This window comes from Crassostrea angulata, chromosome 4, assembly GCF_025612915.1.
Source record: "Crassostrea angulata isolate pt1a10 chromosome 4, ASM2561291v2, whole genome shotgun sequence".
NCBI classification, from domain to species: Eukaryota; Metazoa; Mollusca; class Bivalvia; order Ostreida; family Ostreidae; genus Magallana; species Magallana angulata.
The window spans coordinates 518,496-535,513 of NC_069114.1; the positions used below are offsets into that span (position 1 = coordinate 518,496).

Genomic DNA, 17,018 nt, shown 5'->3' on the forward strand with positions numbered 1-17,018 from the left:
AGTTGATTGTCGTATCTTTAATCAAAGTACTGAAGTACTGACGGGAGTTGATTATATCGATTATTATTCATTTTAAAATCAACGATATGTTACTTTGCTTTGCAAGTAGTTTATAACCTTTGTTTGAGTTACGCATATTTTTATAATATGAATTCTTGGACTTTTCCGACAAGGATTTTGAAGAAAAAAAAACCGTATGAATTGTGTTGTGTAAAAATTAAAAATAGAATTGATTCCATCAAACTATGTAGAAGTAATCGAAATATTCCAAAAATTGTATGGATCCAAGCAATAATGAAATCTAGTCTAGTTCAACCAGATGCTCGGCTCTCCCACAAGCAAGAGAATGTGTACACCAGGTCACGTGATAGCTTGATGACTCTCTGCTTGTCGGAGATTTACGGAGATAGCCGATGGTTGAACGAGACTATATTGAACTCTGGTGTATGAATACATACGACAGCAAAAATATCTAAATTGTTCGTACTATTTAACATCTGACTATTTTCAAAGTGTTCATAAATAAATGTCTTGGAACACAATGCTTCAAGATACATTACATCGAATTTATGGATTATCTTCAAGAACTAAATCTTGTCAGCGGTGATGATTTCTGCTTAGGTCCAAACACTGTTTCAGTTTCGGTTTGCCAGAGTGACTGCATAGGAGAGTTGATTAAAAAATCAACTCCCAAAAATTAAACAGGCGCAGATCCAAAAGGAAGGGGGGGGGGTTAAACTGAATGTCTAGGTTCGAAACCTTCAGAAGCTTATAAAATTTTTGAGATTAAAAGACTCGGTACAACCGTGAAAATAGAGAGGTTGAGATTTCAAACGCGCGTACAGGAACGTGTACGTGAATTAGGGAAATTACCTAAATTCTTCGCGTATTACGCCAGCTGTTTTTGTGACGACATGCATGGTTTTTACACGTTCTCTAAACTTGTAGAGTGTCGTCTACACATAAGTACAAACGTGTAGCTTTTTACAACAAATAAAACCTTATTGATGAGTGAATGTATTTTTGTGATTAATCTCAATATGTTAATCTGGTTATAATTTTTTAAATTAATTTTTATTATTAAAAAAATGCAATTTAATAGGGTTTTGTATTCAACATTTTGCTTTTTAACAAAGTTGCAAAGGTTGATACTTTGTCAACATTTTTCTTTAGTCTTTTGAATTTAAAAATGTTGAAAATTCCGCAACAACAACACATTAAAACAATGATATTGTGTTCTCTTATTAACATTAAAATCACAATGTGCCTGCCCCCCCCCCCCCCCTCCCCCACTCCTCCCACACTTGTATCCCGAAAAATGATGGCACAAGCGCATTTGGATTTGGAGCAGAACATACGTTCAATATAGTTTATCAGTGGTCATCAGTTTATCTCTATTCATGATAAAATTTATTTCATAGGCATGAATCTAATAATAAACGGAGGAGAAATCGTTTTTCCCTGCGGACTGCACCATTTACATTGCATTCATTGATTCGAAATATAGCACAGAAAGCATGTTGTGTTCAAGAATAGTACTTCGCCCATAATAACGATAATAAGATAATTTTGCACAAAGTAAACCGTTTACACAGTGCATTCTGGAATAACTAATTAGCGAAATCACAAGTGGCATTAATCCTTTTTTCCAATGCGATTTATGAGCAATCGTCTGTGAGATAATCTACACCAGCCATCACTGTTTACATTTCTGGGAGTTTTGAAAGAACCACTGCGAAAAGCGACCCTCTGCCTCATCAATGCTGTATGAATCACAGTGTGTACTTCTTACAATAATCTGGCGCTTATTCACAAACAGCACGTGTTGAACGTGTTTTTGTGTTCATTTTTTCTTTTCTTTCAAAATGGAGGATATATTATGCGGTACCATACTTATCCCGTTCGACAGACGTGTGTATATAATATCTATCCCGTAATGTTTACACTTCGTGAGTTGGATGATAAAAACTAAACACTAGTGCCATAGAAAACCTGTTTATCCTTAGCTGACCAGGCACCGCGCGGACCGAGGGGCGATGATTGATGTTTCCCTGGGATCTGCCCTAAGTCGGACCCGGACGTACGGCATGGCGCCGATGTCCGCCAAACAAAACGGCGCACACGCAGACACGAGTCCGGAGATACAGCCGTGTCCGGGTATGTACCCACAATTCCATTCTATTTTTTCTATCTAAAATAAACTGGTGGATCAAACTTTTTTTTATTTAAATCAACAGTCATATCATTGTATATGTTGTCAAATGAAAGAATTAATACATAAAAGGAATTTATTATTCATTTATTCGAACGCCGAAGATTAATTCATTACCATTCATATTCTGCAATAAAGTGGAGGTGACTTATTTTGAATATCGATTTATTTCATATACACGTAGTAAAAAGTTAAATACAAAAGATCTAATTTGGAGTACGAATAGGAGCAAGAATTTCTCCGTGACATTCATATTTTTCTCCCTGTTAAATTAAAATAAGCTCTTTTTATTTGTAACTATGTACAACAAGATAGAGACACTTTTCAATTTACGTATAAAGGTGGGAGATTAAGATCTTGATGAGGCTGAACTGTTGATCCCGCCCGCGGGACGTGGAGCGTGCAGTGCACGTGTATCGATTCACTCAGCGGCGGCCTGTAAGATCAGCGTCTGTATTATTATGATTGTAAATATTGATTGTCTGTCATAAACGTGTGGCAAATGTGCGAGGATTGTGTATACCATTGTTCAAACGGTTATAAATGGAGAGACTAAGCTACAACTCTCAGTATGGTAAGTTATAAACACCGCACGCCCATGGCTGCCTACATTTTACATTGTAGTATAGAATGGGTAAATCAAGTGAAGCTCATTAGGCTCTGAAGTTTGTAATTAGGTCAGTAGAAATTGTAGGACCCCTCACTCATAGTCAGACGCCGACGTCATCATCAAAAGAACCGTCTAGTGACTGTGGAGATAATATGTGCATCTTATGTCTGTCTGATGAAGTTTTTATAGAACGTATCTTCAATAATAGTAACTAGTCGATATATGATTGGCACAAACACACCGTATTCATTGCACACACTATTTATTGGTTCATTCGACAGGCTTGTCAATCTCGTTCTGAAATTTCTTCCATAATTTCAGTTTTTGAACCTCCCCCTTTCAAAAAGAAAAACACACAAAATTTAAAAAAAAAAAACAGCACAGCACCCCCCCCCCCCCCCTTTGGAAGAAACGTACATGTACATTTGTAACAAAATTGAATCAAAACAAAAAACATTTTTAGATATTTTCATGTAACGAAACTTGATAAAAAGAAAATATAAATGATATGTTCATTCACGTATTTCCATGGATTTACAGAGAAATTAATAATATACTGGTAAGTTTTAAAAATTATATTTAATGAAAAACGGTATATCCATGTACAACTACCAATAACCCATTTCTTTGTGTGATAAATATGATATCGTTTATAAAATCAAATTATCGTTATCATGTCAGAATTTATCAAATATGTGTTCATGGACATAATTCAGAAACACCTGCTTGAATAAACCGGCATTATTTTTATTAAGAAAATTTCTGCATAACGATGAATTCCCTGAGCACATTAAGGTAATGGATATGCTCTCTATTCTGCAATACAATTGCGCACTGCATCGAACCATTCAAAATGAAATTTTAAAAAAACCCAATCATTTAACGTCAAAACATAATTTCCGTCATGACTTTCCTGCGTAACCATTTCGAAGTGTAATTACTAATGCACCATAGACCACATAATTTACAAATAAGAGTGATTATATTTTATCGTAACATAGGCTTAAACACTTTATTATCGTGATAGTCGCCAGTTAATAACACAAGCTTTGATACGGTAAGTTTTATACGTTACACCTTTTGGTCGTTAGTACGCAAGATTTGTCTGCTCCATTTATATGCATTTCTAATGTGCATATTATCTGAACGCTTGGTTTGTTGGGTTTTAAGTATTTATATTATTTAGATTCCTTTAAGGGGAAAACATGAGGGTAAGGGTCCATAGAGAGTCCGTTGTGGCATTTCATAGTTTGAGTGTCACTTGATGTGGCAGCCGTCCTATGCCGATACAAGGATAGCACGGCATGTCCACGGAAATCGGTGACAGCTAAAAAAAAAACTGGCATTAAATTGATGCTTTATTAAAATTCTCAGAAATTTTAGTAAAAACGTTACCGAAAAGTTTTTAATTTTGTTAAAAATTATATTACATTTAAAAATTGATTTAAGCACAATTATAACCTTTGAACTTTAAATGCATGCAATGTTAGTTAAAAGTTTTACAAGTATGTTCTGATAAACAGTACTCTATTAATTGAATAGTAAATAAACTATTTTATTTAGTAAAAACATTATTCAATTTTTTTAAATGACAACGCGCTTTATTAACGAGATTTTACCAAAAACATAAATATTTAAATAAATAAGTTAATTAGTTATTTAAATTTGTCCTTTATAAATGCATTAATCAGGAATTATCAGGAACTGTACTGAATGTTTTTAAACAAGAGATAAGTTATAATCATCAACAATTTAACGCTTACAGTGTTTATTATTTTTACATGTATGTTAATGTTTGTAGCGATTTTATCACAAAATAGGTTTTGTTATATCATTTTGCAATCATTTTTTCTTGTTTGAAAATAGTGTGTAATTTCAGATAAATAGCTGATACGCAAAATTTAAAAAAAGAGAAAACAAAGAGAGAGAAAAATGCAGTTACTCCATTCCAAATAGCATGACATTGTATGAAAATGTATCCTTAAAATATTAAACCCTATAGATTTGTAAATTAAAGTCAAATTAGTGTGGACATTAAAGGAATGTAGATATTATCAATATTTTTGAGTTCCTTTATAAAACTTTTGTTCTTTCATTTTACAATATCAGTTACACGTACGCGTGTACATTAATAAACAGTTCTTATACATGTAATGATATCTATCCATAAAATTACACATACTGTCATATAGATCTAGAATAGTGGGCGTACTGAAGCCTTTCTAACAATTAATGAATTCGTCACAATGTTAGGCATAAAAAAGGCACATTATCCGGCCAAAAATATCTCAGGAATGAGATGCCGAGATAGAGAACCGGTGGGTGAGATAGTGTGAACTCCAGCATGAGTGGCACAATCAATTTCTCCTCCGCCCTCGGCAGGGAATAAATTTCTCCCTCAGATAAACTCCCCCAGAAGTCGCTCTATCACGCTGTTCCAGTACCGCAAACAACTCACTCCCTGTAGCTATCTGATCTCTGAGATGTAAATTTAACGACCTCTTTAGTTTTTATTTGATAAATTGACACGTTTATTTATTCGCTGAAGGGATTTTTATAAACACCCTGCTCACAACATTATCAGAAACACTAGTTAATGTTCGTATGAAATTTCAAACTTTCATTTGCTTTTCCAGGCCGCGTCCCAGAAACGTTCACTATGGCGTCCAGTAAAGATGGTTCGTCATCGGATGGTCCAAGAAGATGCACGCCACTGTTTGCCCTCAAAGTGACAGCCTTCGTCTCTTGTGTTCTCTGTGTACTTTTCATCGCCGTAATCATCGCTCTGGCTGTCATCAAATTAGAGAGACCAACTTGTTCCCCGGGGTACAGCGTGATTCCTCGTGACTTGGAAAATCCGCGAGTGTTTGATGGACTGACCCCTCGGGAGTATATTTCAGCACGTGACTACCTCCTCAATGTGAAATCATTAAACCTAGTGCCGTTCTCGCAGGCATCCATCAACAGTTCTTATATCTACATGATCGACCACCTCATGCCCTTAAAGGACACAGTCTTAACATTCTTACAAGGAATAAGTAAACAGCCTGAACGGACGGCGAAGGCGATCATCATTCGAGGGGATATGACACCGCCTAGGGTGGAGGAATACATTGTTGGACCGTTGCCGTACCCCACCTACCACAAACTAGTGACCAATCCGTCCTTTACTAAATCCAGAATTCCGTACAGTGCCAAACCCGTTGACAAAATAGAATATGATGTCTTATACTCAATGCTTTATAATATATCTGTCGATTTGTATCCGTTGATGTACGGGAGTTATAAATTGTCGTATCATAATTGTACCAAAGGCGTGGACTGCTTACTATGGTGGGATATAGCCCCCAGAGGACGCGTTAGCGGGGAACGCAAGACATGGTTCTGGTCGTTTCGAGACGTTGAGGGCTTTTACCTGCACCCGCTGGGCCTAGAGATCCAGATAGATCATGAATCGACCCATGTCAAAGAATGGAAAGTGACCAAAATAGTGTATAACGGACAGCAGTTCTATGAGGTGGACGACCTCGTCACGCGGTATGGCGGCGTCAACCTTCTACGTAAGATAAACTATGAACCCCTGGGTGCTAAAGAATACCTGTACTCGTCGTATAACCGCCGTGGAAAAAGTGAGATGCCCGACCCTCTACAGGGTCCCAAGCTTGTGGAGCCCGACGGGCGACGGTACCGAGTAGATGGGCAACATGTCTCCTATATGCATTGGGACTTTGATTTTAAAATGAGGCCGTCGACTGGGCTTCAAGTTTTTGATGTGCGATTTCAAGAGGAAAGAATAGCATATGAGATATCGCTACAGGACGCCGTAGTGTTCTATTCAGGGTACGGCCCCGTTCAAGGGACAAGCATGTACTTCGACGCCTCTTGGATGATGGGCGCGACTTGTAATGAACTGGTTCCGGGCGTTGATTGCCCGGAAACAGCGGTGTTCCTTGACGCCGACTTCTTGACCAATACACAGGATCCCTGGAGGATTAAGAACTCTGTTTGTATCTTCGAGAATACCGGAAACATACCACTGCGACGTCATTACACCAACTTTCCCGGGGGATACTCGGGATATGCCGGTTTGGTGGACTACCATCTCATTGTACGGACCATTACCAATATCTGGAATTACGATTACATCTTTGACTACATTTTTCATCAGAACGGCGCTGTACAGGTAAGAGTGTCCGCCACAGGTTATGTTCAAGCTACTTACGCCCTGTATGGAGAGAGGAAATTTGGGTATCCTATTTACAATGACGTAGTGGCTAATATTCACCAGCATCTGTTCAACTACAAAGTCGATCTTGATATAAACGGTGTTCAGAATAGCTACGCTACACTCGATGTATCTACACATAGAACGGAAGTGGCCTGGTCTAAAGGAGTTCACAAAACAGAAATGGTGTTCGAGAAAAATATTCAAGAGAACGAGTTGGACGCTGGTCCTGGACAACTCAACAACACGAAACCAAAGTATGACGTCATCCTAAACATGGATGCCACCAGCAAATTTAAGTCGGAACGTGGCTATCGAATTCTCAATCATGGAATATCTAAGTTTATTTTACAAGAGAACGAAGCCACGAAAGCGGCAAACTGGGCGAAATACCCACTGGCCGTTACAAAATACCACGACTTTGAAGACACCAGTAGTTCTATATACGCTCAAAACGACCCCTGGGACCCACTGTTGGATTTCGATAAGTTTATACAAAATAACGACTCCATTGTGAACACTGATATTGTAGCATGGGTAACAATGGGTCTGTTACACATCCCCCATACGGAGGATGTCCCATCAACCACCACGACCGGAAGTCAGGTGACTTTTTATCTACTTCCTTTCAACTATTTTACGGAGTGTCCTAGTGTTTCATCGCCAAACACTGTAAAGATAACTCCAAAACGTGAAGGGGGAATTAACCTGAACACACATGGAACTTCCTTTGAATCAACTTGTGTTCAGAAATCAAACGGACCCGACAAGTACGATGGCCGCTTACATGACGTAGAACTATGACGTCTGTGATATTGATTAGGATATTCCAATTATAATATTTGTATTTATATAATATATAAACTACATTTTATAGATATATATGAATGACTGTTTTATAATTCATTATAATAATGAAAATTTAAACATAAACTCTAAATAGTTGATATTTTTTAATCAAATGTTTCAAAACCTTTTCCAGTCTGGTACTTTTTTCAACTCTCTCTCTCTCTCCTCTCTCTCTCTCTCTCTCTCTCTCTCTCTCTCTCTCTCTCTCTCTCTCTCATGCTTACTAATATACTCACTCACTGTTTGATATACAACCGATTTGTGGAATCATTACCAATACTATATTGTAAATATAAATATATATATAAGAACTGCTTGTAATTTTACCACCGAATATCTCTATGTCGATAATCAAGATAAAAACCCTTCCTAAACGTTTTAAAATATACAGTATATAATGGTATCAACAAGAAACATACAAAACTTGCGCAGAAATATATAAATTAGAATCGAAATATTTCATAAAAGGATGCTTAAATGATAAAAAAAGAGAAAGAGTCCCGGGGGTATATATATATATACTTGTGGGTGGGTATGGAAAAAGGGGGGGGGGGGGGGGGTCATTCCTGTTCTCAAGCACCTACGCCGATTTTGTTACTTGGTGATTGGAAGAGCTTACATCATTTGCATCAATGAATTCCAATTAATGAATAATGGATGATTTGAGTTTTGTCGTTTGTCAATCATAAAATAAAATCATCAAGGTTTTTTTTACATTAATGAAACATTCATGGATCGAGGTAAGGAACAACAAGCGCGGATTGTCTTAATGTAGAACTATTCGGTGTCACAAGGATACATCAGGTCTTTCATATTCATGATTTGATGAACTTAATAACTTTAGAAATGGAATTTTTAAGCTTGTAACTTTAAAGCGAGTTTTATAGTTTAAATCTCACCGGTTGGCTTTCGCATAAATATCAGGGAGCCCTAGCCTTAACTGGTAAAAATAATATATGAATAGTTCGTACATTTAATAGTAATATCAAATGAGATGATACTGTTTCATTCGTCTTTGTTCTAGATATAGTTACGTTGGAAAAGGAATCCTCCATTTTATATATATCTTAATTAGGCATACACAAACAAATAACTATTGATCACTAAATTAATTTTGTTTTTAATTTTTTAATTTTAAATGAATATATTATGAATCATGAGAGATTCAAATTAAAGATGCGCACTGATCGACTTCACAATAGTTTTTATATTTTTTTTTATTTTTCCTAACCGATACTTACCTTATAACTTTTTTATGCGTTTTATTCATATTTGCGATTAAAAAATTTCTGGCAGCACACAATACCGGATAATATTTCTGGTTATTGATTATTATGCGATGTAAAACTGATCACGAAAAAGCTAATTAAAAATTAGATTATCACGAAAATTACCGAAGATACGTTATCAGTCATATTTTCATCAATACAGTCATAAGGCTGTATAATGTTAATTTGCTTGATATTCTTATACAACCTTAAAATTTAGAGACATAATATATTTAATACTAGATTAAAACGTTCTACTAATATTTACATTTTCTTAAAAGTATTTCACCTACCTACTTGATATAGAATGCCTGATGCCTAACCAAGGAAGGTTTTGTGTATTATATCATAATAACATATGATTAAATCGGACTTTTGCCGTGATAAAAACAAAGCTATTCTATTGAGGGATATTTGATAAATGTCGTGAATTTAAAATACTTTTGAAATACATGTATAAGACATTTCAGTAGGCAAAGTATTTTTATGTAAAAGTTAGTTTGCTATCCTTCAACACAGTTTGGTTTTAAAATTTTCTGCATTAAGCTCCTTCACACAGGCTGTGTTCTTCCTTAATTTATTATTCACACTCAAACAAACATATTTATTACTTGTGTCATTTCTATTTTGTTTAATATATCCACATACAACTTTCACATACCTCATATAAAATTGTACCTGAATGGTTCAGTGGAATTTATTTCCTATCTATAGATAAAATAGAATGGCCACATATGGTAACAAGAAGCAGTTATCATCAATTTGAGTCAAAAGCTTTGAAAACTCAAATCACGAAGCAAACAAAACAAGCATTCTGAGAGTAATGCATAAGCAATACACGTCCCCTACCGGTTTGTATTATTCTATGAAAGCTTCGAACCATACATCTATTTCAAAACTATCATAAACGGGATGTTATGCTTTAATCAGAGATAAAAGAACGGAAGAAATTCAAACTACATAGTTGATATAGAAATAAAATTAAAAATGGGTAAACTTATACTCTTTATTTTATCTCCTGCAATTTCGCCAAGTATTTGCTGGTAGAAATTTGTGAAAACCATACACTGTTATGCAGAATATCATTACTTACCGTCTTCTGTACCCCGAATCAACAGACCGACCCGATAACGAACCCGATTGTAAATAATTCAAAAAACCCTGTCGATTAAAGGACTGCGAACGATAGCATTGTCTAGCCGCCTAACTAAAAGTCAATTTTTGAAAGTTGCCTAATTAAAGTTATTTTTTTTATAATAATGTAAACATTTATGTATATTTACATTAGATATAAATGATTTGGTCAAACAAAGCGAGATAACTTTGTATTTTGGGTTGAAATAGCTCATTTCATGATAGAAAATAACGGAAAACAGAAATGTTTTTTAAAACATCTTCCCCCCCCCCCCCCCCGTGAAACAAAAACTCCTTTTGGGGGGTTTTAATTATTGTTATTTAGCATATTTTTAACAAAGGCTTTGTTGTTTCACGGGGGGGGGGGGGGGGGGGGACATATGTCCACAGACCGAAATACATTCCAAAAAAAGAATTTTGCTTTGTAAATTTTCGAAAACTAATTAACAGATTTGATTTAAAATGAAATTTTACTTTAATACATATCGTCAATATGTTATCATTAAGTTTTTATGCACATATTGGCCTCTAAATAAAATTTTCCTCACTCATAGAGACCGATTTCAATGAATTTTTTTTAGCAAAACTTTTGTTTAAAAATAAATAATTTTATTACAAATTTTGTTTTGATATAGATTGATTAGGAATTGATTATACTTTTTAGTAGAAAACTTAGTTTTTGAATATCTGACAGAAATTCCGAAATATTTTGATGTAAAATGTAGGCGGAAAACGGGCGTTAGCGTTCGCAGTTCTTTACAACACATTGCTTGACACTATTTTACAGAACTTATTTGTTTGTAAAAAACAATAAAAGCTGCCCAGGAATGGTACAAGTAATGCACGATATTATAACTGACTACATACTTTCCTCGTTTATTCAACCCACACCGAACCCGATAACGAACCCGAACATTAAAAATTTGGAATATAAAAAATGAATTTTATCGAAAATATGTCAACCAGACGCTACAAAAGTGTAACCTTGATATGAGTTTGACATTTTGAAGTTGTTCAGCAAATTTCATATTATTCCTTAAACGCATAAACTTTAAGAAACAAGAGGCCCATGGGCCACATCGCTCACCTGAGCAACAATGGCGAACTACATTGACTTAACACACTTTACGGTCAGACGCGACCTATCTTTCATTATTTTCTATTTTTTCCTATCTCCACAATGTGAAAATTTCCACCAAGTAATTCCATAATTATATTTTCTTGTTATATGATACTTTTTTTATTTAGATATAAAGTGTTCAATTGAAAATATATACATGTACAATGACTTTATTTATAAGCATTCAAATGCATTTTGCATGCTATTTTAAGGAAAATTCTAAATATTATAGCTCTTAAAAAAGCCTGGTAATAAACCTTGAATTTTTGGGAATTAACAGGTTTAAATGTTAATAAATAAGGAATAATTTATCAAGGAAACTTATATAAAATCGAGGAACGTCTCGTATGTCCTTAAATAATTAAGAACAGTAAAATTTAATATTTAGCAAAGTTAAGTACCATGATATAATTTTCTGACCTAAAACTCAATATTTTATAAAGGGGTAGGGTTGAAAATATATTGTGATATATTAATTATATAACACCGGTATGTTATTTCCTACAGTTTTTGCACATATTTTGAACAGTATTAGCTCATTTAAGATAAAAAAAAATCATGCATTTCCCAAGACGTATATCAGTTAAAAAATCAGCACCCATTGTGGGCCTACCTTATTGTGTGTAATCATAATTTGAACATTTGCTACACAATTAAAGGATGCCAACATTTTGTCTTAGAGGCCATGCAATGCATATTTATTTATTATGATGAAAATACTGGAAAAGGTAGTTACCATTTACCTGCAATATTTCTTGTTTGGTATATTGGTATTTATGGAAAAAAATATCGAACTTAAATTAGTGTAATTTTCATTTTCCACATCTAAGTGACTATTTTTAGTGTGTTTATTTAAGATGCCAAGCTCTATGAATATACCATACAGATGAGATACATTTCAGTTTCACAGCTGATATCTCATATGTGAAAGTTAACAAAGATTGACGGACAGAGAATCGCCAGCTAGTCTGGAAGGCAGTACGCAGTGTTTGAACTTTGTGGCAAAAGTTGCTAAGGCTACAGTAAAAAACTTAATTGGTCTTCCCTTAAATAATTGTATACCTGATGTAAACTTGTGTGACGTTTTATATCCTTACTCACTTGATCGATGAAAACATTTGACTGGAAAATGTTGTCCCATGATGTGTTAAAAAGCTATATAATTTAATGTATTGTCAGGCATACAGGTATCAGTTCTGTACTAAGGCCCATTAATTATTATATATTCCCTCAAAAACAACAAACGGCTACAAACCAAGATGCTTTTCTGCTGCAATATTTTTTTTTAAATAATGATAATGCACGGATATCCTCATAATTATAATGTGTCAGAACTGTTTAAAAGAAGTTTTTATTTACTCGTTTGAAAAATACCAAAATTGTTGCAGATTTCAAATAATTTATCAAATGAGAAAGGACCCCAGAAAGTAGTTATAGCACATCATCCTTTTGATTTTTCTGTACACAAGTATATAATGTTTAGCAAGACAATTCCAATGATCAACAAACATTTCAGAGTCAGTCGTAGAATGATAGGCAACTTTTAAAAACCTATTCAATTTGTTTTATTTAATTTTTTAAATGCATTCATACATTATATAGATAAAATGTTTTGTAATTGAGTTAGCCAGGTGACACAAAATCAGTTTATGCACTGTGTTTTGGGGAAATTAGTCCTACCCTATATGACCCAATTACAACAGTTTTTAGTTTTGAAGATAACTGTAAACAAACGGTTTTGCATTAATTTGGCAGAGTTATTAAATAATAACAAGTTACCTTCAAATTGTAGTATCAACAAGAAATGAAATGATTATCGATTGTAATTTTCAATGCACGGTATATGTGTTTGCATCACCCGTATTTATAACCTCTAAAGATAAGACAGTCGCGGGTGATTAATCACAACAGGGTTTAACTGAGGCTGTGAAAAGGTCTTTTCAAATTCATAAACATCTTTTTATTGTCTTTGGATTTAATTTACACGATTATGAACTCGGAATACATGGCTACTTCAAATTCTCTTTCGGAGGAAATTCCGGCAAAGTTACCGATCAAAAATCGATTAATTCAACCAAAGTCGCTCCCTTGTTTGATCCTTGTTGACACAATTAGAAATCAATAAACAATAAAAACAGAGGGAAATGCGCTTTAGTACGTTGTTAATGCATCAGATTTTATCATTTTCGCAGGTAAACAATCACTGCCTATTTACCGAAGTTCCAAATACAAGGCGATTGTTTCCAAATGAAACGAAAAAATCAAAACAAGCTAAAACCACCCTCACAAGTGAAAATGACAACGCGTTGAAATATTGAACCTCAATTTACTTCACAATAATCGGCACCAATGTTATTTCCATGTTTCATAGATTATATTCGCACGTGAACTGTTGCACAACAAACTGCCAGCTTCAAACAACGAACTTCGTTTTCGAGATGCGGTAGACTGGCGATCCCTGTCATAAGACCAGTCTATCGCAATGAATTGCCAGTCTACGATATATGGAATAACGAGCCATTCTTTATTAGTATTTTCGCAATTATCTCAAATTTGGAACAGAATTCGCCTATAATTTTTGCAATTTATATTTTCCTTTCCCTAAGGATGATTTATGCTTAATTACGTTAAGATTAACTCAGTAGTTCTTGAGAAAAAGATTTTTTAAAATGCACCCTCCTTTTTTACAGTTTCGAGGTTTTCTCCGCTTTGAATACAATCTAGCCTTTTATTTTTGCAATTTATATTCACCTTCTTATAAGGATGATTTGTGCCAAATTTGGTTAAATTTGGCCAAGTGGTTTTAGAGAAGAAGATCAAAATGTAAAAAGTTTACAGACAGACGGACGACGGACAACGGGTGATCAGAAAAGCTTTCAGCTCAGGTGAGCTAAAAAGTGTGGGAAACTGAAGTGGGACAGACAGACGGACGGACGGACAGACGGACGGACGGACGGACAGACGGACTGACGAACGCAGATGAAAGCTATAGTCCCCTCCGGTGAAACCGGTAGGGGACTAATAAAAATATCACATTTTTAATACCGAGAAGGAGACAACCCCACTGGTACAGTTTTGTGATGGAAATAGTATGCCATGTTTACTATTAGAAATTTGTTATCATCGTTTAACTTCATCGTGTATGCAATATAAAGTAAACAGGTATTTGATTCTATCGGTATGCAATTTCAGTTGTAAATATTTTCACTGATATTTTTTTTATATTTTCATATTTTTATAGTATATAGATAGACAGACAGACAGACAGAACACCACTTTCTCACAAACTCGCACACACAGCAAGTTGGTACAATGTATTGGTATACACCTATATATATATATATATATATATATATATATATAGATACACACAGTACAAATTATCTTATGAAAAAGAAGATTAACAGCTGCATCATCATTATGAGTTAATTAAATATTTATACAGGAAATAGACAACTCCATGGTGACCTTTTCTTTGTAAATTTAGTTTGTAAGTAGGATATTAACATTTCAAAACATGTCTTTTCTCGACCTTTGGAAAATATTTCTTTACTAATAATATAATAATCAAATTAACTACATGTCACTGATCCATATCTGGATTACCTAAAAGTACACTCTAGATATCAAATATTATTCTCCTGCCAGATCTATTGAATAATTAGTCTGACAAATTTGTCCAAAGACTCAAGATTTGTGGACATTGGTAGAATAAATGCTTAAAAGTTTCCGGTTCCAACATATATATTGCACATAAGTTATTGTTTTTTATCTTAGAAAGATACAAAAATTTATTTATACTTAAATTCTAGGAATAATTTTGTAACTAAACCATACCAGCTCCGTATCTTTTGTGATTAATTTAGAGTTGCGATATGTGTGGTTCCAATTACAGTCTGGTTCAAGATTTAAGTTAATAGCCCATTTAGATTCAAATCTTGGTCTATGCTGTAGTTTTGAAATAAAAAAGTCATTAAATGTTCTTGAGCCTTTTTTATCTTTACATATATTTTTTATAGATTCTAGCTGGTATGGTTTCATTATTAATTCATGTGGAAATTGCCTGATACTGGGCCAGGAACTTAATAAAGGTCTTAATAAGATATCATGTTCACATTTTGGCTCTATAGATCAAAGAATTCAGCAAAGTAAAATAGAGCCTCTTTCCAAAATGGATTTGATGTTGAATTAGCCTTTTGTTTAGAATAATATGATCCAAATTGTACGAGATGAGCAGTGTTACAATTAATTACTTCATTGAAAAACATGGACTATTCCGAATTGGAGTGAAGCCTTTTTATCCAAGTAAGTTTAAGAGATTTAATGTATGTATCAATATGAATCATTCTACATCCACCTTTCTCATAGTCCAACTGTTAAGTTTTTCTAGGTACTTTATCAATTTTATTACCCCAGATATATTTATAGACAGCTTGCTCTAGTTCTTATTAAATCCACTGAGAGTTTGGATTAGGTAACACTGTAAATAAATGGGTAAACTTGGAAAAGAATAAGCTTTTCACAACTGTAATTTTGCTAAGAAGAGAGATGTTTCTCTTTGACCATTGTGTTATATCTTTTTTTACCAGATTAAATTTCTCATTAAAATTCAGATGCTCCATGTTTTTCAGATAAGCTGTATAAGTTACACCTAAAACTATAAAAGGTTCATTTGTCCACTGGAGCCCAGTATTTTGACAGAGCAAATCTTGACTGTTAATCAAGGATCCTATCCAGACTGCTTTAGTTTTAGTAATATTATGCTTAAGCCCTGAAAACTTTAAAAACTGGAAGAGTAGGTCGAAAGCAGACGAGAAATTTTTCTGATCCATCTTAAAACAAAACTGTGTCATCCGCATACTGTTGCAAAGAAATTTTTTCTTTTCCTATTTTCATATCTTTAATATTAATATTTTGTCGTATCATGTGTTCCATGATTTCGACACACATGTAAGGATCACTGATATTTTATTCCTTTTCTTTCCTAAAGCCGTTTTGACACAACTGAAACACGAAACTTAACGTACGTCACCAAAAGGGTTGGCAATATTGTTAAATTCAAAAATCACAATATACTCTATCCTTTGCTCCTGAAGTTGAAGGAAAGATGAGAGAGAGAGAGAGAGAGAGAGAGAGAGAGAGAGAGAGAGAGAGAGAGATAAAGGATGTTGTTTACGCAGGGGTTGATTGTTATAAAGTTCACTGTCATGAGTATTTCTGTTTTCAACAGAAAAAAATGTTTTAATTCAATGAATTATTACTGACATAACATTCGGTTTTTCACTATATTTTGAAATTAGGATGAAACAAAAAATAGACGTATAGCAAAACAGAGGAAATTTGAGCTAAATTCAAATTTTGTTTTCAAATAAAACATTATAACAGCACTATTACTACATATAATGATAAATGTTAGGATTTTATTTGTTGGACAATTTACTTTTGCCTATTTTATGCTGATTTTATCTCACTTATTTCAAGCTAATTTTATGGCACTCATTTAACAAGGATACAAAATGTAAAAAAAAAAATCATAATATCAAATCATTGATCATTAACCTCGTATAGATTTTACGCGAGCAGTAAAAGGGCCATATGAG

At 34.1% G+C, this 17,018-nt stretch overlaps 1 protein-coding gene across 2 annotated transcripts; it reads left to right on the top strand.

The window, feature by feature from the left end:
* The first annotated feature begins 1,511 nt into the window (after positions 1 to 1,511).
* Positions 1,512 to 7,980, top strand: LOC128181948 (amiloride-sensitive amine oxidase [copper-containing]-like). 2 transcript variants are annotated; one of them, XM_052850531.1, is made up of 2 exons: positions 1,512 to 2,157; positions 5,459 to 7,980. In XM_052850531.1, exons 1-2 carry the CDS (start codon positions 2,037 to 2,039, stop codon positions 7,849 to 7,851), a joined length of 2,514 nt encoding a protein of 837 aa, XP_052706491.1. In that variant the 5' UTR covers positions 1,512 to 2,036; the 3' UTR covers positions 7,852 to 7,980. The 2 variants fall into 2 exon arrangements, with proteins under 2 accessions (XP_052706491.1, XP_052706492.1); XM_052850532.1 differs by lacking the exon at positions 1,512 to 2,157 and adding an exon at positions 2,642 to 2,786.
* The last annotated feature ends 9,038 nt before the right edge of the window (positions 7,981 to 17,018 follow it).

Coding starts and splice junctions, on each gene's coding strand:
- LOC128181948 (XM_052850531.1), top strand. CDS start 2,037: ATGATTGATGTTTCCCTGGGATCTGCCCTAAGTCGGACCCGGACGTAC. Junction 2,158..5,458: donor GGAGATACAGCCGTGTCCGG/GTATGTACCCAC, acceptor TTGCTTTTCCAG/GCCGCGTCCCAGAAACGTTC.